We start from the raw sequence: 21,551 nt of genomic DNA, 5'->3' as shown, positions 1-21,551 counted from the left end.
CCCTGTTGGTGTTAGCCTCCACCGCCCAGTTGGTGTGTAGGCTGCCCACGGAGCGCTAATTTCAAGTTTTTCCTGTGCAGCGTTTCGCTTTGCGTTTTGGAATGGACTCCAAACCGAAGCGAGCAAAGCAGAAATCTTCTGTTCACCCCTGTCCTCAGGCATGTGGTTTCTGTTTGCATGACAGCGACCAGCACGATGCCTGCCCTGTCTGCCTGGGGATCGTCGGCTCGGCTCGGCTGTTGCACGGCATGACCCTCTCCTTTCCGAGTCCGAAGACGAGGATTTTCCGGTCGATGTCCCAGCAATTAGCTGGGCTGACCACACGGAATATGTTGACGGGTTAGCCGATGACGAGCCGGAACCATGCAGGAGCGCTGACGGGCTTCAGCCTGGGTTGAAGCCTGCCAGCGCTCCCCAGGAAGACGATGACGTGCTGGACATCGGCCTGGACATCCATGGTTTGTCGGAGGATGAGCAGGAGAGCTCATTGTCGGCCCAATGTGCCGCCGCTGCTGCACCGGTCGGCCACGATGACACCTCTCTTTCTTCCCTGTTTCGCTGCGCTGCTGAGAAGCTATAGGTGGACTGGCCCTCTCCTCCACCAGCTCAGAAGCCGGGCTCCAGTGGGAGGAAAAAACCCGCGAACCGCAACGGCCAAAAACTGCCAAAAACTGTTCCCAGACTTTCTCTGCGAGCTAATAGCATCATGGGACAAACCTCTGTCTACCCGCGTCACTGTGGCCGGCTATGGACAGTACATGGAGTTGGACGGCGCCGAGGGGGCTGGCTTCGCTATCCCACCCCCTATGGAGCCGTCTCTGGCTGCTTATATGGCCCCGTCCCATAACCATGGTGTCGGCGGCCCCGCAACTCTGCCGTCTAAGCACTGCAGATTCTCTGCTTCGCAGCTGGAAAAGATTTATCGGGTTCAGGCCGGCACTGCTTGCGCCATGAGCTCCGTCACCATGCTCCAGACGTACCAGGCAATGTGCCTGGCAGAGTTCAGATCGCTGGTTGCTGATGACAGCCCTTTGGCACCTCTTCTTAACGAGGTCAGAGTCGCCACAGATTACATCCTCCGTGCGTCTCGCTGTGCAGTGCTCTCCCTGGGCAGAGGGATGGCTTCAACAGTAGTGGCGCAGAGGCACCTGTGGCTGACCCTCTCTGATGTCCCGGATAGGGACAGTGCTGTATATCTGGACGCACCAGTGTCTGCGGCTGGGTTATTCGGACATTCACTTGAAGCCATTTGGGCTGGATTCGATCTGAGGAAGAAGCAGACGGAAGCTCTGCGCGACATCATCCCCAGACATCAGCCGAAGCCCAAGCCCGCAGCTAGCTCTCACAGGCCCGACGCTCCTCTGCCGACTGGCAAGAGACCAGCGCCCACTGCTGAAGTGGGTGTGCCGCCAGCGAGAGCACATCCTCTGGCCTGAGCTCCATGCCAGGCGGCCTGGAGCAGAGGCCCACCCTTGGGCCCCAGCGGGACCCGACGCCCAGGAGGAAGAAGCCTCAGCCCTCCTAGCTGTGGTTTTGAGTGGAGAAGGGGTCCAGCAGCAGGGAGACGCTGCTTTTACCCATCTGTTGCCGCCCAAGAGGTGCCACTTAAGTTCTGTTCAGGTTGTCAAGCCCCAGAAGGTGCTGCACTTTCCTAACACTGTCTCCCAAGCACAAAACCCCTGCACACAAAATGCCTCAGGTAACTCCCTGTTCAGATGTGTTAAATGTTCAGGTGACCACATCAAGTGTTCCCGCTGTTTTTCATTGTTGTGCCCCAGAAAAGGTGCCTCCAACAAAATGTATGAATGTACATATTCCCATGTTATAATCAATAAAGAGTGTTGTTTATTCTCAAACAATCACAAATGCTCAGCCTGAGGGCAGAATGAGCCAGGTCAGGCAGGTGATGCAGTCCCCTGCAGACACACTGGGGGGCGACAACGGTGCTGCAGGTCAGCTGGCTGGCTGCTCACTTCCCTCAGTGGCGCGCTTGCGCCCCCTCTCCGTGGGTGCTGCGAACCGTTGCCATGGGTTACCGGTTGCAGTTCCGGGTCAAGCCGCCTCGTTTCCAAGGAGTCGTAAACACGACTGTCAACACCGAGGCGGCCATGATACTCAGAGAGGAAATAAAGGCGCTATTGCAGAAAAGAGCAATAGGAGTGGTCCCCGCTTCGGAGACAGACAAAGGTTGGTACAGCCGCTATTTTGTTGTTCCGAAAAGAGGGGGAGGGCTTCGTCCCATCCTCGACCTGCGAGTCTTGAACACGTATCTACGTACGTACAGGTTCAAGATGCTAACACTCAGACAGCTCTTGAATGCAGTCGGCCCGGGAGATTGGTTTGCAACAACCGATCTAACAGATGCTTATTTTCATGTGGCTATACACCCGAAACACAGGCAGTTTCTGAGGTTTGCATTTGAGGGCGTAGCCTACGAATACCTAGTGCTGCCGTTCGGGCCGTCGCTCGCTCCTCGCACCTTTACGAAATGTGCCGAAGCAGCGCTAGCGCCCCTCAGAGAGAGAGGCATCCGCATCTTAGCCTACCTAGACGACTGGGCTCTCATAGCTTGCTCCAGAGAGCAGGCGGAGACACAGCTGTCACTGGTTCTGTCACACATTCAGACACTGGGGTTCTCTATGAACTTTCAAAAGAGCTCGCTAATCCCGAGTCAGCAGATTTCTTTCCTCGGTTTGGAAATATGCTCGCTTTCCAGCCGCACACGTTTGTCGGAGCACAGAGTGGCCGTGTTTCATCGCTGCCTCGCTCAGTTTCAGCTGGGACGCCGACTGCATTTCCAGACGATATTACGCTGGGCATGATGGCATCTATGATCGCCGTAGTGCCACTTGGACTGTTAAAAATGAGAGCATTTCAACGCTGGACTCTCTCTCACCGCCTGTGTGCATCGCGTCACCTCCGGAGGAGGCTGCCGGTAACTGCATCTTGCATGCTAGCTCTCCGTCCTTGGAGGGAGCCCAGGTTGCTGCATCAGGGCTCTCGGATTGGGAGGGTGTTGTTTTGCAAGGTGGTGTCCACAGATGCTTCCCTAAGAGGGTGGGGAGCGCTGTGCAAGGGTGCATCAGTGAGAGGGATCTGGTCCGCAGCTCAGCGCCAGCTGCACATCAACCACTTAAAACTGTTAGCAGTGTTCTTAGCTCTAAAGCATTTCCGTCCAGTCCTGGAGGGCCAGCATGTCTTAGTCAGGACGGACAATTCAACAGTGGTGTCTTACATAAACAGGCAGGGAGGAACACGCTCTCTTCCCCTGTTGAAGCTGTCTCGCTCTCTGCTGTTATGGTGCAGTGTTCATTTTCTGTCTCTGAGAGCCACCCATGTCCCGGGCCACCTGAACCTGGGGCCGGACCTTCTCTCCAGGGGGGGTCTCTGGTGAGAGAATGGAGGTTACACCCTTTAATAGTGGCTCAGATTTGGGATCTATTTGGCAAGGCACAAATAGATCTTTTTGCTTCTAGGGTAAATACTCACTGCCCCCTGTTCTTCTCCATAATCGACCACGATGCACCCTTGGGCTTGGACGCGCTAGCGCACCAATGGCCAGACGTGCTCCTGTATGCATTTCCCCCAGTGGAAATGATATCTCCAGTTCTAGAGAGAGTGCATTGGCATTCCCTCTCTCTGATTCTAGTGGCCCCTTGGTGGCCCACAAGGTCGTGGTATGCAGAAATAATCAGCCTGCTAGCAGCGAGTCCTTGGCAGCTTCCTCTCCGCAGGGATCTCCTCTCTCAGGCGGGAGGAGAAGTGTTTCATCCGCGCCCAGATCTGTGGCCACACTCTCCCATTTCAGTGCTCTATTGTGGATGTTTTGACATTCCTGCAGGAGCTGCTGGATAAGGGCCTTTCATTTTCGACAATTAAGGTTTATTTAGCAGCTATATCTGCTTGTCATATTGGCTTTGACGGGGTGACACCAGGTGCACATCCCCTCGCCATACGTTTTCTGAAAGGGGTTCGCCGGCTGAGACCCGTGATTAAGTCCAGCGTCCCTGCTTGGGACTTGTCTTTGGTGCTGGAGGCCCTTTGTAGCCCCCCGTTTGAACCCATCGAGTCTGTGGATATGAAATTTCTTTCATATAAGACTGCATTACTTCTCGCTTTGGCTTCGGCAAAGTGAGTGGGTGACCTTCATGCGCTGTCCGTCCATCCCGCCTGCACACAGTTTTCTCCTGATGGCCACAAGGTCGTATTGAATCCAAATGCTGCCTATTTTCCCAAGATCATGCCTGCATCTTATAGCTCAATGGAGTTTGAGTTGCTGAGCTTTTGCTCCCCTCCTTTTGCATCTGAGGAGCAGAGGAGGATGCATTCTCTTTGTCCAGTGCGTGTGCTACGCACCTACATTGAGCGCACTCAGAATGTGCGTTTATGTGACCAGCTGTTTGTCTGCTTCGCCAATCCAAATAGAGGTAGATCTCTGTCCAAACAGAGGCTGTCCCACTGGATTATAGAAGTTATCTCACTGGCATACGGCACCAGAGGTCTTGCTTTGCCCCATGGGGTGAGAGCTCATTCCACCAGGGGGATGGCAACCTCATGGGTCTTTTTAAAGGGGTGCCTGTAGCTGATATTTGTGTGGCAGCTAGTTGGGCATCACCGCACACTTTTCTGCAGTTTTATCGGTTGGACGTTACAGCCCTTTCGGTGGCTCATATTGTTCTTTCTGCTGGGTCTACCACTCACTAAGGAACTGGTGGCCTGATTCCGGTTCTGTGGCTGCTCTGCGGGGCGTGTATATATGTCCCATACTTATGTGTTGTACCGAGTGCATCGACTGAAGGGGAACGAATAGTTATGTCTATAACTTCTGTTCCCTGAAGGAGAGGAACGAGGTACAACACAAGGTGGCCCCACTGAGCAGTTTGGCTCGGTGAAGAGCGGCTATCGAACTGAGGGATGACTGTGATGACAGCGGCTATATGTGCAGGCGGGGCTGTGCGCGTGTCATCAAACGTCATCTGCCTTAAAGGCGTGAATAAAGGTTTCTTCAGCCAGGACACGCGAGGGCGTGATATCCCATACTTATGTGTTGTACCTCGTTCCTCTCCTTCAGGAAACAGAAGTTATAGACATAACTATTCGATCAGCACCATGATGAAAACTTGTGGCCATAGTATGTACAGTATTTGGGAGAAGGTATAAAATGTCACTGTATGTGTGTGTGTGTGTTTTATGTGTATAGATATTTTAAAATTATTACTCATTTTTTGTCATACTTTATTATGGATTTGGTGGAAGAGTTGTTAAGTGTGGATAATCAAAAAATAGATTAATGCATTAGCAAACTGTGTCTTTTTCTCAGATGGACAGCAAGTGGAGAGTGATTGAACAGATGAGGAGATGAAAGGAGGAAAAGAGTGAGTCACAGGCAGAGTCTAGTTTATTTCCCACATTTTTTAAAATCTGTTGCTTTATGGTATCAAGAGCTGTCAACAATATTTGCATTTTATTGTTATCTCATAACTGTTTAAATCAGTTGTCTTTCTCTCCTATGGACTTTTTAATGTCTACAGTCTCAGATGAACACATCCCTGCCCTTCAGCACTATCAGCAGCAGGAGCAGAAGCAACCGCTCAACAGCAACATTGTACCCCATCAGGTAAAACACAGGCTATGTTTGCTTTGCATTGTCCCCACGTGACGACAGTGATATAGTGTGATGCGATTCCTTATTAGCATCCGCCCCTTCAAACATCTCTGCATGGCCCTGTATATAAACAAGAATAAGACTCCTGTGATATCATAGCACGGAACCTTGGTAATCAGAATCAACACACAGCACCACAGAACACACAGTTCACTTACACACTCACCAGTGTCAATGAAACAGCTTCTCTGTATTTGCACTGGGATATTTCTCAACTTCTGCATTGAACAAGTTTACAAATAACAAATCGTGTTGTGGCCTTGAAAAGAAACTGGTGAGTCAGCCATTGCTTTTCATCAACTGTGTTTTATCTGGAATTTAATGTATTTTACATAACACAGTTTAAAAATCTGCCAATGCTTGAAATATTTCAGAATTTTTTCAATGTACATGATACATTTTTTGAGTGTTTTACTACAGTTAGGATACATTTTCTTGTATTACAGTAAAAAATATATTTTTCTTCTTGTCTTAACATGCATTTTCCAGTTGTTACTGGAAAGAAACAAATGAAATGAGAAACACATTTCTCACTTCACTGCTAGATTCTTAACTTGTTTAACTGAAACATAATTTTAGGCCTCAGATATATATCAACTAAAGCCTGTTTACAGTATGTGTAAATACCCTTTGCTTTCTTTGTAGTTTTGTCTAGTTGTTTGCTTTTTGTGTCATATAATTTCCTCGTTTGTCATGTTATTTTCTATCTTAATAAGGTTTTTTCACTGCTTTAATATGTTTCTTGCTATTTAATAGATTTATGTTTCATTTTTTTCCTGTTTCCTCCCTCTGTAGTCCAAGTTTCCTTACATTTCTTACTTTATTTGTGTGTTTTTCTTGTGTTGTCTAATCTTGTTTGTTGTTTTCTGTGGTTGTTTCCCTTTTCTCATGTAATTCACTCGTGTTTCCTGTTTTTCATTTTATTTTTTTTATCCTAATAACTTTCTTTTGCACTGGGTTAATATGTTTCTTGCTATTTAGTAGATGTATTTTTCATTTTCTTCCTGCTTCCTTCCCTCTGTAGTCCAAGTTTCCTTACATTTCTTTCTTTATTTTTAGTGTTTTGATGTGTTCTCTACTCTTGTCCGTAGATTTGTCTAGCCGTTTCGCTTTTTTATTGTAATTCTCTCATGCAGGGGCGATTTTAGCCCATTTTTGAGGGTGCTTCAGCACCCCCAAAATGAATCAAAGCACCCCCAAAGATTTGTTACTTTTTTGACAATATTTGCTGTTTTTGTGACACACTACTAAAAATATAAAAAGCATACAGTACTTGGTTGAGACGTAACATTTCAACAACGAAAGTATAGATAACGCCCCCCCCCTCCCAAAATGGTTTGTTCCAGCTACTCTGAGACGCAGCGGAGCAGAGGTGTAAGTGACTGGCTGAAAACAGGACATATTAGCTACATTTAACCTGCAGTTACTCTTTATATAGTTAGGTAGGAGTCAGACCATGTTTCTTTTTAGCTGAAAAACATTACACCAGGTAACCTGCAGTGTTGAAAACTTGTTTTCCGACGATGTTTGCTACCCTACAATCCGTCCTGCTCTGTAGTAAAATCAGTGACATTTGACCGTCCTGTTGCTCCCTTTGAAATGTATACAGCCTGTTTAAAATCTAAAACTTAAAATTGTCTGTAGTTTCTGTTGTTACCACTGTCCTGTTTTTGTAAATGGATACTAACTAGCCTGACAAGTGGTTGCACGAAATAAATTTGTTTGAATCCAGAAATATTTTTTAAGTACACAGAATTTGTACTTAAGTGCAATACTGTAATTTTCTGCTGCTCATTCCTGTGCAATATCTCATCTGACCCCCCGTCATATTTCTTTTCAAGATTTTCTTATTTAATCACTAGTGTACATATATTTATATTTATAGATACATATATATTTAGTCATCTTTTCTCTTTTACCACGTCTCTCTAATATTTTGCTCTTTACTATTTTTCTATTTATTTTTTATTATTTTATTTTATTATATTTTCTTCTACTGTTGTCACGGCTCGGGGCAGCGGCCGTGTGAGGTGTGGAAGGGAGGACTCAAATGCAGTACTTATTCAGATGTGAGGGAGATTTATTATGAATACCAAACATAAAGTGGAGATGGTAAAACAGAACTAAAGATGAACTAAACTGGGAGAATCTAAACCAAAGAGCAGCAAACCTGAGCATGGAGGGAGGACAGCAGGGAGAGCACGCAGGGTGACACAGAGGAAGAACACAGAGCAATGCAGAGTAGGCAGGGTGACACTGAGTGATGAACACAGACATCGCAACGAGGAACAAAGGCAAACACACACAATAAATACACAGAGGGACACTGGGAAATCACACACAGGTGGGAGACACAGCTGGACCTGGTTAACCTGACGAGACAGGGGAAACACTCACACCAGGGACCAACAGAGGGAGCACAACCCCAGAAACCCAGTATCAAAATCCCAAAACACAAACCATCCCAAACAGCCCACAAATAATAACAATAAATACACCAAACCCAAAACCGCTGAGTCATGGACTCAGGATCATGACAGTACCCCCCCCTCAAGGGCTGGCTCCCGACAGCCACAGAAACACACCACCAGACCCGGGTGGACGGTAGGGGGTCCAGGACGGAGGGACCAGACCAGGACCAAAATGGAGGCCCAAGAGTCCCAAACAAAATGGTCACAAACACACGGGGGAGCAGAGTCTGAAACATAGTTCAGGTTGCCGACCTGGGGCCCAACAGCACAGAAGGCCAGTATGGGACAGTTCAGGAGGCTGGCCACGAAGAAGGCAGTGGTGGCCGCAGAAGTCCGGAGGCCGGCCACGCGGAAGGCGGTGGCGGCCGCAGAAGTCCGGAGGCCGGCCACGCGGAAGGCGGTGGCGGCCGCAGAAGTCCGGAGGCCGGCCACGTGGAAGGCGGTGGCGGCGACAACCTCGTTCAGGAGGACGTCCACATCGGCGATGACGACCATCCAGCGGCCTAGAAAACGGCCAGTGAAAATGAGGTGCCGGACGTGGACCGGATGGCGGCGTGCCAGCAGAACCAGGCAAGGACGAGGAGAAGGATGAGGCAGAAGCTGCTGCTGAAGCCGAACCAGGCGGGGCTGGAACTGATACGGAGGCCGAGGCAGAAGCTGCTGCTGAAGCCGAACCAGGCGAGGCTGGAGCTGATGCAGAGTCCGGGCCAGGCGAGGCTGGAGCTGATGCAGAGGCCGGGCCAGGCGAGGCTGGAGCTGATGCAGAGGCCGGGCCAGGAGAAGCTGCGGCAGGTGCTGATGATGACGACGAAGCTGCTGCTGCAGGCGAGGCTGAAGCCGATGAGGAGGCTGGGCCAGACGAGGATGCAGACACGAAGGCTGGACCAGACGAGGATGCAGACACGAAAGCTGGACCAGACGAGGACGAAGGTGAGGCTGAAGCTAAAGCAGGTGATGCTGAAGGCTCTGAAGCTGGCCCAGGCGAAGGCACGGAGGCAGAAGCAAAAACTGCAGCCGGCAAGGATGATGAGGCTGCGGCTGGCGAGGATGAAGAGGCTGCGGCTGGCGAAGACGAAGAGGCTGCGGCTGGCGAAGATGACGAGGCTGCAGGCGGCGGCGTGGAGGCCGGAGACGGTGGCGCTACTGCAGCTGCCGGTGCAGCCGGTGATGGAGCTGCTGCAGCTGCCGGTGCAGCCGGTGATGGAGCTGCTGGTGCAGCCGGTGATGGAGCTGCTACAGCTGCTGGTGCAGCCGGTGATGGCGCTGCTGGTGCAGCCGGTGATGGAGCTGCTGGTGCAGGCGGTGATGGAGCCGCCGGTGCTGCTGGTGAAGACGAAGAGGCTGCAGCTAGTGAAGATGCCTGAGACGATGGCGCTGCAGGCGGAGGCGTAGAAGCCGTAGGTGAATGCGCTGCAGACGAAGGCGCTGCAGATGGCGGCGTGAAAGCCGGAGACGAAGGCGCTGCAGGCGGCGGCGGCTTGAGAGCCGGAGATGGCGGCGCTGCAGGCGGTGGCGGCGTGAGAGCCGGAGACGGAGGCGCTGCAGGCGGTGGCGGCATGGAAGCCAAAGACGGAGGCGCTGCAGGCGGCGGCTTGAGAGCCGGAGATGGTGGCGCTGCAGGCGGTGGCGGCGTGAGAGCCGGAGATGGTGGCGCTGCAGGCGGTGGCGGCGTGAGAGCCGGAGATGGAGGCGCTGCAGGCGGCGGCTTGAGAGCCGGAGATGGTGGTGCTGCAGGCGGTGGCGGCGTGAGAGCCGGAGATGGAGGCGCTGCAGGCAATGGCGATAGCTGGATGGGCTCCCCGGTCCCCCCAGCGAAAGCAGCAGGCTGAAGCGGTTCCTGAGACCCCTCAGCGGAAGCTGCTGATGACGGCGAAGGCTGGATGGGCTCCTCGGTCCCCCCAGCGAAAACAGGCTCAAAACCAGTGGGCATGGAAGCCCCTGGCACACACAAAACAAAACCAGCAGGCTCGTGGGCCTCTGGTACACGTGAAACAAAACCAGTAGGCACGTGGGCCTCTGGCACACACGAGGAGGGCTGTAGCTGCACAGAGCCCTGACCCTGCTCAGGCAGTGATAGCCGGGTGCAGTCCACAGCTGGCAACTTGGCCTCCAGGGGTCCAGAGTTAGCTGAGGGTTGTAACCTAGCCTCTGGGGAAGCCCTGGAGTGAGTAACAGTCTCTAATGTTGTCAGCGTTTGAGGAACAGTTCCCTTGTGAAACAGTTTGTCTCCCTGCTCAGGAACAGTGGTGGATAAACAGTCCTTTAAAGGGTGCACGGACATAGCTTCCTGTAGAGGGGCGAGTGAAGATCGTGACTCAGCCATTAACTGAACTACTGACTGAGTCATGGACAGAAATAGGGGTTGCAGTGATGTTAGTGGTGATGGTAGCTGAGTGGCTGACTGAACAGGAAATGGTGCTCTTGGGGGAGCTAATGGCGGTGCTGCTAGCGGCTGACCGCAAAACTGGGCTGGAGGGTGGCAATAAAGTCCAGGCTCGGAAGGAGCGGCAGAGATACGGTCTTTAGGTTTAGCAGACGGTGTATAGACCCCCACTTGGGAAGGGTCCGTCACCACGAAGGTGGGTAAGCTATACATATTGTCTCTCATCCCGCTCTGGATAGCCCCAGAAAACAAAGACCCGGAATCTGGGGGAGCCAAAGCATCCCGCTCACTCACCGCTTCTGGCTGCTCGGAAGGAAATGCAGGTGGGGGATGAAGTCCCAAATCCAAAAGGAGAAATTCCTGCTCCCACGGGTATAGCGAGCCCAAAAGCCAAGGGAGACCGGTCACCAGACGCTGTAGCCGCCTCTCTATAGCGCGCTGGGACTTGTAATCCTGGCTTTCCAGCCACAGGTCGATGAGCTCTTGAGTGGCATCGATGAGGTTCTCCCGTAGCTCTTTAGACGGGTTAAGTGCTGCTGGGTCCATCTTGTGGTTGCGTCGTACTGTCACGGCTCGGGGCAGCGGCCGTGTGAGGTGTGGAAGGGAGGACTCAAATGCAGTACTTATTCAGATGTGAGGGAGATTTATTATGAATACCAAACATAAAGTGGAGATGGTAAAACAGAACTAAAGATGAACTAAACTGGGAGAATCTAAACCAAAGAGCAGCAAACCTGAGCATGGAGGGAGGACAGCAGGGAGAGCACGCAGGGTGACACAGAGGAAGAACACAGAGCAATGCAGAGTAGGCAGGGTGACACTGAGTGATGAACACAGACGACGCAACGAGGAACAAAGGCAAACACACACAATAAATACACAGAGGGACACTGGGAAATCACACACAGGTGGGAGACACAGCTGGACCTGGTTAACCTGACGAGACAGGGGAAACACTCACACCAGGGACCAACAGAGGGAGCACAACCCCAGAAACCCAGTATCAAAATCCCAAAACACAAACCATCCCAAACAGCCCACAAATAATAACAATAAATACACCAAACCCAAAACCGCTGAGTCATGGACTCAGGATCATGACAACTGTACCATGCTGCTGAGTGACTGCTGCTCGTCAAACACATTTCATTGCAATGTTGACCCTGTGCTAACTTGCATATGACAAATAAAACTGAAAACTGAATTTAATTTAAGCGAGTAAAACCAACATATATTTTTAAGCTACTTTAACTTAACTGTTGTGGATACGACTTAGTCAAATAATATTAGTAATTCCAACTAAGGTCGTGTTAAGTGTACCAGAATAATTTGTTTCCTTTAAACTTATGTCCCAAAGTTATATTCATCAAACACTCAATCAAATTGTTAATTTCTCTCTATTTCAATTAAGTAAATTTTACTTAAACAAATATTGCTTACCCTGATTTTTTAGTTCTTTTAATAACGTCAATAATGAAAACTACAAAATTCTTTCACATCTTTTATTAATGCAAAATTTGTTGCAAACAGAATAAGAATCCACATCTAAGGGAAATTGCTGTAATTTGTATAATACAAATTACAAAACTTTTGCCTATGAACTAATAGCTTTAAAAAGCTCTATTCAAATAAAAAAGAAACAACAGACAAGAGAAATGTTAACCAATGTTTCTCTTCCTCTAAAAAAGAATAAAACACTGCCAGCGGTATAAAGTATCACAATTAGAAACTGCTGCATCCACAAACTAACCAAAGTTTCAGACTTGCTGTTCTGCGATCCATATTTAGAAATTGCATTTTAATAAGGTAGTTAGACTTAAAACTAAACTTGTGTTTTCCTTACTGCTTATTGACCACTGTCTTTCCATTCTAGTCCTTCCTTGAGGATTCTGAATGTTTTACATGTTTTCTGACCTAACATACTCGCTTCAAAACAATTAATAGTCTTTAAAGTGTTACCAGTGTGCTGCAGTGTGGTAATCATGCATATGTTTTGTTTTTTTTGGTTTTTTTAAATCAGGTGAATTAACACTGATTATAGGGCAGCAGCTGTCAAGGACCGGAATAAAGAAAAATTGCTTTGGTAAACTGAATAATTATAAAGTTGCTCTCCAAGCTACTCAAATGTACCAAACGTGAAACATTCATTATTGAAAGTTAAAATGTTCAATCAAAACATAACACATAACGTGAGAACGAATGATGGTTATACAAGACTTTCACTCCTATTCACAAGAGCACCAGTCATTGGCAATTTACATAACAGCATTCTCTGGATGTGTGGTTTTAGAAATCTTCCTATCCAGTAGCAATTTTGTTCTTCAGCCCAAGGACTTTGGGGGAGAGTTTTTCCCCATCCAATCCCATCAACACTTTCTGAATGAATTCATAATAGTGCCTCAATTCCTTGGAGTAGGCTAGGTTTAGTGCATAGATTACTCCAAGCATCAATGCACATTGGGCCGGAGATCCAATGTTGTCCATGACTATCTCCCCTTCAACAAAGATTCCAATGTCATCATAATTTCCATTTTGTCCATCCTCCTTGTTGATGACATAAATGCCCATGGTGTGCTTCTTTAGGTCTCTCTGGATGTCATCTCCTTCAATGTCCTAAACATGTAATAAAAAGGTAAAAGAAAAACAATTAACTCTACAATTAAATTCCAATCTAGTCGTTTGTGTGTGTGTGTGTATTACACACACACACACACAAATATCTATCTAAAAAGTGTGTGTATTGCTAACAATGACTTAAATGACTTACCAAGTACTCCCGAATAAGGTTTCCGTCCTCTTCACCAAGGTAGAGGCAAAGTGCCCTGAGAACTGCTTCCCTTTTCACTTTAACATCACTTTCAGCCTGTTTAAAGAGAGTTGCTGATTAAACCAATGTGGAAAAAAACAACAACAATGTCTGACATTCGCAATAAGTAAATTTTATCATAAGCCAGTTCAAACATAGTAAATAAAATTTATATATGAAATTTCAAAATTTAGATTGCTTGGCTGGTCACCTAAAATGGCTTATTTGACTCACCAGTGACCTGCCACTTAAGACAAAAGAAATCCAAATAGAATTTGCAATATTCAGATTTACCTCTTGCATGATCTGCAATTGGTGGGCAAGTTTCTGCCCAGAAACACCGCCCTTCTTCTGGAAAACTGTCATCAGCTGAGGTGTAATTCTGTCTAACTGTGCCGCGAAGGTCGTCTCCAGTTCAAGTGTTGTAATATGCTGGAATTCAGCATTTACCTGTATCACACACACACAGAAAAAAAGAAGACTGGTGCTTAATCATTGGTATGATTATTTTGTTATTTCTTCATTAAATGCTACAATGCAATTGCCATCACTTCTTAAAGCATGATTAGCATATGGGTTAGTATACAGTGCATGAAGGATGTTACTACTGTTAATCAAAGAAGAAATGAATGGCATCAGTCCATTTAGCGGGTTTAAAGGGTTTTAAAAAGCAGATATTTGTCTATTTCAGGTGGTAACACATTTTCCTGTGCTCTTTGTCCGCTGGTGGGAGTGACCTGTGAGGTCAGCGGGGCAGAACTCTGCCGTCAGCAACAGAGAGCAGAGAAAATTTAGAGGTGCAACTAAAAACATGCTTGCCATGTAAGCCCCAAACATCTCTGAAATTGCTCTGCAAAACTGGATAAAACTATGACTGTCACTACTCTAAGCTGCTGATGGTCACACAGTGTACATTTACTATAGTATCTAGTGTATCCTATGGTACCCCAATTGGAAGGCTCTCATTTTCTACTTTCTGAAACCTTTTTAATTTACACCAACAATTTAGCTGTAACAGAATTGAGAAACTAACATTACCCATGTGTGACCATAGACTATAAATACGTCTGATACCTGCTGTTAAATTTAATCTGTGGTTGTACTTCAGAAGTCCTGTGGGTACCGTAAAGACTCATGTATGCACACAAACCTCAATTTTTTTGCTCTCTGATCCTCTTTCTCTTGGCTGTTCCCTTCAGGGATCACCACAGTGAATGATCCACCTCCATCTAACCCTATGCTCTGCATCCTCTTAACTCACACCAACTAAATTCCTGTTTTTCCATTTCACTTTCGCAAGTTTTTTTTTTCTTTTATCCTGGATATCTTAAACAGTTTAGGAGTTGGCTATGATGGTGATGACAATAGGAGTACTCTGAAAAATCCTCTTGGTGGTGAGAGGTCTTAGGGGTTTTAACTTGACCCATTTATTTTTTATCTTATGAGCAACAAAGTTTGTTCATCACATTTTTAATTTACATTTGTTTAGCACATGCTTTTAACAATCTGAGGCTAACTAAAAACTAATAGCTAAATAAAAGGTTTTAGGTTAATTCACAATTGATAATCTGATTTCACTCAATCTCTGTGTTAGTTTTCTCTGAGATTAAATGCAGCGGTTTGGAAGCACGTAGCGAGGCTTCAAATGCTAAACCAGACCGCTGACAGGTCTCGCACTCAACAGCTCTATCAAGTGAAGCAACTTCTTTTCTGAGTTAATTTCAGTCCTGACAAACATCACTCTCAGTGCCTTTTGATCTCACATTATTGGCAGCCACTGAGTTATTCTCCTCCACAGTTTACAACCATTATTTATTTCTGCACAAAAGACGTTGTGCAGCGCCAATCCTACTTATTTATTTCCTACTGCACCCCTGACTGTGCAGGTGCGTTCAGAAGCCCCCTCCCCCGCCCGACTATTCCTTAATGCCAATGTTGTGGCGGGAGGGACGATTTCTCAATTTAAAACTGCAGGCTGTCTGTACAGTGAACTTTACAGCTAACTACAACAGAGAAATTGCCTCGTTTCATAATTTGTTAGTACAAAGTGTGCCACCAGAACTAAGCTAAAAACATATGACATTTTCATCAATACAATTACTCTTTTACTAGAGCAGTAGCTAATAGAGCACATAGCTAGCTTAAGTCAAATCACGACAAAGTTCAGAGGTGTACAACTACTTAGACTTCTTTCTCCATGTGCACACGTCTTACAGTTTTTTACAGCCGCTAGGACACATTTCTCAATACTTAGGTCACTTTTGCAAAACTCTTCACACAATTCTCCTAACTGACCCTCAGCTTGGCAAAGCAGTTCATTTGACATTCAAAATGCACTACAACTACCAAAACACTTTATTCAGGTCTCAAATGAACTCATTCTTCCAGAACACTAGCAAAGGTTGACAGCCGACAAACACACTTTGTCACCCACAAAACAATGACCTAAAAAACACTAACAACATGTAGCATTACACAGTGTTTTCTTGTGTAAAACAAGGACACATCTCTGTTCATAATTTCAATATATGTTACTGGAATGAATCAGACATCATGCAGAATTCGTTAATATTTGTTTATGTATTCTTATTTTTTTGCACTAAGTAATCCCAAAATACAAGAATTTGTATACACACCATCCACTGATACACATACAATAGTAATGCTAATCTACTCGGTCTTCTCCATTTGGCCACAGGTTCTCATCCACATCACATCTTATGTCATCTAGGGCAATACACCTAGGAAAGAATCTTCTGGCATGCCTGATCCATCCCTGGCAATCTTCTGCTGATATCTCCAGGCATCCAGCATTCATTGCATCCAGGAGGGACATTTGATCATGTGGATGATGGTCGTAAACCTTCCACCGCCATGAGGAAAAGAATTCCTCTATGGGGTTGAGGAATGGAGAGTAAGGTGGGAGGAAAAGAGACTCCATTCTGGGATGGGCTGCAAACCACTCGGTGACTGCACGGGAGTGATGAAATGCCACATTGTCCCATACAATTATAAATGTTGGCTGATTCCTTCTCTCCGCATCCCTTTCCTCACCTAGCACAACCCTTCCATAGAGATCATGCAGGAACGCAAGGAGCCGTTCAGTGTTGTATGGCCCAATTAGTGGTCTGTGTAACAGCAGTCCATCAGTGGATATTGCTGCGCACATTGTGATGTTGGCACCCCTCTGGCCCGGGACATTCACTGTGGCTCTCTTCCCAATCACATTCCTCCCTCGTCGCCGTGCTTTGGCCAAGTTGAAACCTGCCTCATCCACAAAGATGAAAATGTGGTGTGTTTGCCTGCCTTCAATCTCCATGACTCTCTAACATAAATCCACAAGGCAACATAAGCTGTTACAGTAGTAAATTTGTAAAAATTGTCTTTGTGTGTGTTTGGTTTTGTTCAAAAACAGATCTGTATTTTATTGTGATCTTACCTGGACATACTGGTTCCTGAGTTGCTTGACATGTTCAGAGTTCCTCTCAAAAGGCACAGTGTACAACTGTTTCATCCTGACCTGATGTTTTTTCAGGACTCTAGAAATTGTTGTTATGCTTACACTGTGAATATTTGCGAAAGTAACGTTGTCTGCCAAGACTCTGTGTCTAATTTCAGTGAGTTTTATCCCATTGTTTCTGATGACCATATCAACAATGGCAGTTTCCTGCACATCAGTGAACATCCGTCCTCTCCCTCCTGTGTGAGGTAACCATTGAGTCCTAAGCAGAAATGCAACAACAATTACACAAAAGCTTATTTACTTCTGAAATGTGCAAATGCCCTTGCAGAATACAAGTTACCTGTTGGTTTGCCGGAAAACTCTAACAATAGAGGCCACTGTAGAGCGTTGCAGATTTGGCTGCACTCTCTGACCAGCCTCTCTCATTGAGTGACCATGATTTACTACATGATCAATTACAGTAGCTCTGATCTCATCTGCGACTACAGCTCTTGATCTTCCTCTTATTCTTCTTCCACCGCGCATACGTATTCCTCGCCCCCTCCCAGCCACTCTTCTTCCTCTTTCAGCCACTTCTCCATTTCTGGCTGGGTCCATGTTTACATCACAAAACAAACCTATTCAGCAGTTGTCGCCTTTTGTAATGAAATTGAAGGAGTATCACCTGTGTAGATGTTCATCTACATTGAGAATCAGCTGTGGCTGGTTAAACTGCATTTTTAGATTTAAAATATGTTTCAATAAAATATTGCTGTTGAATTTTGCTGTCTTATTCAGTTTTGCATTATGTTATTGTTTTGACCATAAGTTTAACAGTTTTGAAAACAGTATGTAAGTACATGCAAAATGTCCTGTACGTACAAAGATTTTTGGCAGTTGTTGTGTCTGAGTGAGAAAATAATTCATGAAATTTGAGAGATGTAGTCATTGAATGCATTTTGTGCCAAAACAATGATAACTGATCCTCAGTTTAGCCCACATAGACTTCTGTTGTGCTCACTGTGTGAGGAGTTTTGCAAAAGTGACCTAAGTATTGCGAAATGTGTCCTAGCGTCTGTAAAAAACTGTAACAACATTCCAACATAACATTATCATTGATTGGGGAGATTAAAATTAATGATATATTTTTATGTGGTTCAGCCACAACTCTACTACAACCTCAGCCAGTAATAGGTAGGCCAACTTTTGGACCGTCCAGTTGTCTGAACGACTGACGCAAACCGTGCACCACATTTGCGCACTGAATCAGAAAGTGCCAAACACAGCCCTGGTGGAGTCAGGAGCCTGTAAAGAGAAGCAGAGTGCTCTGTTTATATTCTAAAAATGTTTTAAGCTAGCTTGTTTCAACGATTCTGTACTGCAGCTTTAAATGTTTTCCAAAAGCACACATACACTTATCAGTGTTTCTCAAACTTTTTAAAGTGTGTACCATTGGGAAAATGTCAAGCTCTCCCAAGTACCACTACGGAAGCATGAAACTCATAAATCTTACAACACAAAATTAGTATTATTAAATTAGTCAAATTAGTATCTGCAGTAAAGATTTTTACATACATTGTATACACTGTACCACAGGCAAAGTTGCCTCCATTTTTATATTTTTTTATTAATATTTTGTAATAATTTATTCGTAATAACTTATTCTGTTTTCGGAGTATTTTTTTATGTATCTGTATTATATTATACATACACATTAAAAGTGAATCTCTGTCCAAAAAATGCACTCAGCTTACTTTTTACTCACTATGAGCATCATTCATTATTCTCCCCCAGGATTTAAGGTTAGGATATGTATTTTTTTATATTCCAATCCATTCTTCTTTTGCGGCATTTAAATAAACTTTATCAGATTTATGATTTTGTTATAGACTTTTCAAAAAAGTGTTTTGCTTTTCTTTCACAGATGTGGGGATTAAATTGTGTTAAAATGTACAAAACAGTGATGTCATGTTTTGTGATGAGGACCAAGGCACAGAGAGACTTGATGAATTTAAGAATCTTATGATTTAATAAAGAAATTTGCTGACTTGCACAGAGATGGTAAAATTATGATGACTGATAATGGAGACGAAGACAACAGACGACGAGGACAGGGAGGAACAGGGGTTTAAATGCACCAAGGAGACAGTCATAGAGAACTCGGGACAACTGGAGACATTTAAGTATGCAGGGACTGACAGAGACAAGGAAGAAGTCTCATCATGACGTGTAAAGTTTATTTTGCCTGGCTGGGCAGCTCTCTGGGTGCTCAGCACCCCCAAAGCTCTGATCCTAGAATCGCCCCTGCTCTCATGTATTTCTTGTCTTCACATGGCATTTTCTATCTTAATAATGTTTTTTAACTGTTTTAATGTGTTTCTTGTTTAGTTGAGTTTTGTTACTTTTGGCTCCTGTTTCCTGCCCCCTGTAGTCCATGTTTTCATGCATGTGTTTCTATATTTGTGTGGTTTCTTGTGTTTTCTAATCTTGTTTGTTGTTTTCTGTGGTTTTTTCCATTTTTTCATGTAATTCTCTCATGTATTTCCTGTTTTCCCATGGCATTTTTTATCTTAATAAAGTTTTTTAACTGTTTTAATGTGTTTCTTGCTATTTAGTATATTTATATTTCATTTTCTTCCTGTTTCCTCCCCTCTGTAGTCCAAGTTTCCTTATATTTCTTTCTTTATTTGTGTGAGTTTTTGTGTTGTCTAATCTTTTGTGTTGTTTTCAGGAAATTCCCTCATGCATTTCCTGTTTTGCCATGGCATTTTCTATCTTAATAAAGTTTTTTAACTGTTTTAATGTGTTTCTTGTTTATTTGAGTTTTGTTTCTTTTGGATCCCGTTTCCTGCCCCCTGTAGTCCAAGTTTTCTTGCACGTGTTTCTATATTTGTGTGTGTTTTTGTGTTGTCTAATCTTGTGTGTTGTTTTCTGTGGTTGTTTCCACTTTTCATGTAATTCATTCATGTATTTCCTGTTTTTTCATGTTATTTTTCATCCTAATAAGTTTCTTTTACACCGTTTAAATGTTTTTCTTTCTGTTTAGTAGATTTTTGTTTCATTTGGGTCCTGTTTCCTGCCCTCTGTAGTCCATGTTTTCTGACATGTGTTTCTTTATTTGTGTGTTTTGATGTGTTTTCTAATCTTTTTTGTAGTTTTGCCTAGCCGTTTCCCTTTTTTCATGTAATTCCCTCATGTATTTCGTTTTTTTTTTCATGTTGTTCTCTATCTTAATAAGTTTTTTTTCACTGTTTCAATTCTTTTCTTGTTTTGTAGTTGAGCTCTGTTTCTTTCTGCTACTGTTTCCTGCCCTCTGTAGTCCAAGTTTTCTTACATTTCTTTCTTTATTTGTGTTTTTTGTTGTCTTCTCTAATTGGGTTTGTTGTTTTCTCGTTTTTTTAATCTTTTAACATGTTTTCTGATCTTTTTCTAGTTTCATCTAGCAGTTTCCCTTTTTTCATGTGGGTTGATGCTTGGGAGTGAATATGCAGTTTGCCCTTCTTGCCTCCCTCTTTGAACTTTGCTCCCTCAACTCTGTTTTTTTAGTGTTGAACTTTGTGTGTTAACCCTGGTATATGGCTTGTTTAGCTTAGCTTAGCTTGTTTAGAGTTGTTTGATGTTAGCTTGCCTTAATTAAATCTTAGCTTTTAGTCTCACCTGAGTTAATGCCTTATGTGTTAATTGGGTGCCCAGTGGCGTGTTGAACACAGCCCTGTCGGTTTTCTGCTCGAAGTTTGTAATAAACCTTTTTTTAAACTGATTATCCTCGTGGTAGCCTCGTTTATGTTACCTCCGCTGTCCCCTAGCAAAGCCAGGTTGTAACAGTTTTGTTGTGTTGTCTAATCTTGTTTGTTGTATTCTATGGTTGTTTTGCTTTTTTTGTGTAATATCCTCATGCATTTCCTGTTTTTTCCTGTTATTTTCTATCTTAAGTTTGTTTTTTCACTGTTTTAATCTGTTTCTTGTTGTTTAGTTGTTCTGTTTCCTTTTGATCATGTTTCCTGCCCTCTGTAGTCCAAGTTTCCTTACATTTCTTTCTTTATTCGTTTGTTTTGATGTGTTTTCTAATTATTTTTTGTAGTTTTGTCTAGTTGTTTCCCTCCTTTTTTCATGTAATTACCTTATGTCTTTCCTGTTTTGTCATGTTGCTTTCTATCCTAATAAGTTTTCTTCACTGTTTTAATTTGTTTGTATTTGTTTAGTTGTGGGGTGGCATGGTGGTTAGCACTGTTGCCTCACAGCAAGAAGGTCCTGAGTTCAGTTCCACCATCAGTCCGGGATTTTTCTTTGTGGAATTGCATGTTCTCCCTGTGTTTGGTGGGTACTCTGGCTTCCTCCCACAGTCCAAAGACATGGCGTTAGTGGGGATAGGTTAATTGGAAACTCTAAACTGCCCATAGGTGTGAGTGCAAATGGTTGTCTGTGTCTATGTGTTAGCCCTGTGGCTGATCCTTGTTGCCTGCAGCTGCTCTTATCTGTTGGTTTCTTTGGACTTGAACTGCAGTCGCACGGTTGTCAGAAGCGGAAGACAGTCTAGATCAGGGGTGTCAAACTCCAGGCCTCGAGGGCCAGTGTCCTGCAGGTTTTAGATATCACTCTGGGTCAGCATACCTGAATTAAATGAGTAGCTCATTACCAGGCCTTTGGAGAACTTCAAGATATGTTGAGGAGGCCATTTAAATCAGCTGTGTTGGATCAAGGACACGTCTAAAACCTGCAGGACACCGGCCCTCAGGGCCTGGAGTTCGACACCTGTGGTCTAGATCCTCCACTGCTCTGTACTC

General features: G+C 45.0%; 2 protein-coding genes across 3 annotated transcripts; both read right to left on the bottom strand.

Annotated features, from left to right (window-relative positions):
• Window positions 1-7,879: 7,879 nt before the first annotated feature.
• LOC109202059 (basic proline-rich protein-like) lies at window positions 7,880-11,301 on the bottom strand. The gene has a single exon (XM_025911857.1). It carries the CDS (start codon window positions 11,063-11,065, stop codon window positions 8,339-8,341), a length of 2,727 nt encoding a protein of 908 aa, XP_025767642.1. The 5' UTR covers window positions 11,066-11,301; the 3' UTR covers window positions 7,880-8,338.
• Window positions 11,302-15,704: 4,403 nt separating this feature from the next.
• On the bottom strand, window positions 15,705-17,417 carry LOC109204980 (uncharacterized). Of its 2 annotated transcripts, XM_025911882.1 has the most exons (3): window positions 17,129-17,417; window positions 16,765-17,047; window positions 15,705-16,650 (listed from the first exon to the last, which is right to left on the bottom strand). In XM_025911882.1, exons 1-3 carry the CDS (start codon window positions 17,383-17,385, stop codon window positions 15,991-15,993), a joined length of 1,200 nt encoding a protein of 399 aa, XP_025767667.1. In that variant the 5' UTR covers window positions 17,386-17,417; the 3' UTR covers window positions 15,705-15,990. The 2 variants fall into 2 exon arrangements, 1 of the variants encoding a protein (XP_025767667.1); XR_003222349.1 differs by having other exon boundaries at window positions 15,705-16,589; window positions 16,765-17,394.
• Between the last annotated feature and the right edge of the window lie 4,134 nt (window positions 17,418-21,551).

This window comes from Oreochromis niloticus, linkage group LG1 (genome assembly GCF_001858045.2).
Source record: "Oreochromis niloticus isolate F11D_XX linkage group LG1, O_niloticus_UMD_NMBU, whole genome shotgun sequence".
Lineage (NCBI taxonomy): Eukaryota > Metazoa > Chordata > Actinopteri > Cichliformes > Cichlidae > Oreochromis > Oreochromis niloticus.
The sequence above is the reverse complement of the archived record's forward strand: the minus strand, read 5'-3'. Positions and strand labels throughout refer to the sequence as shown.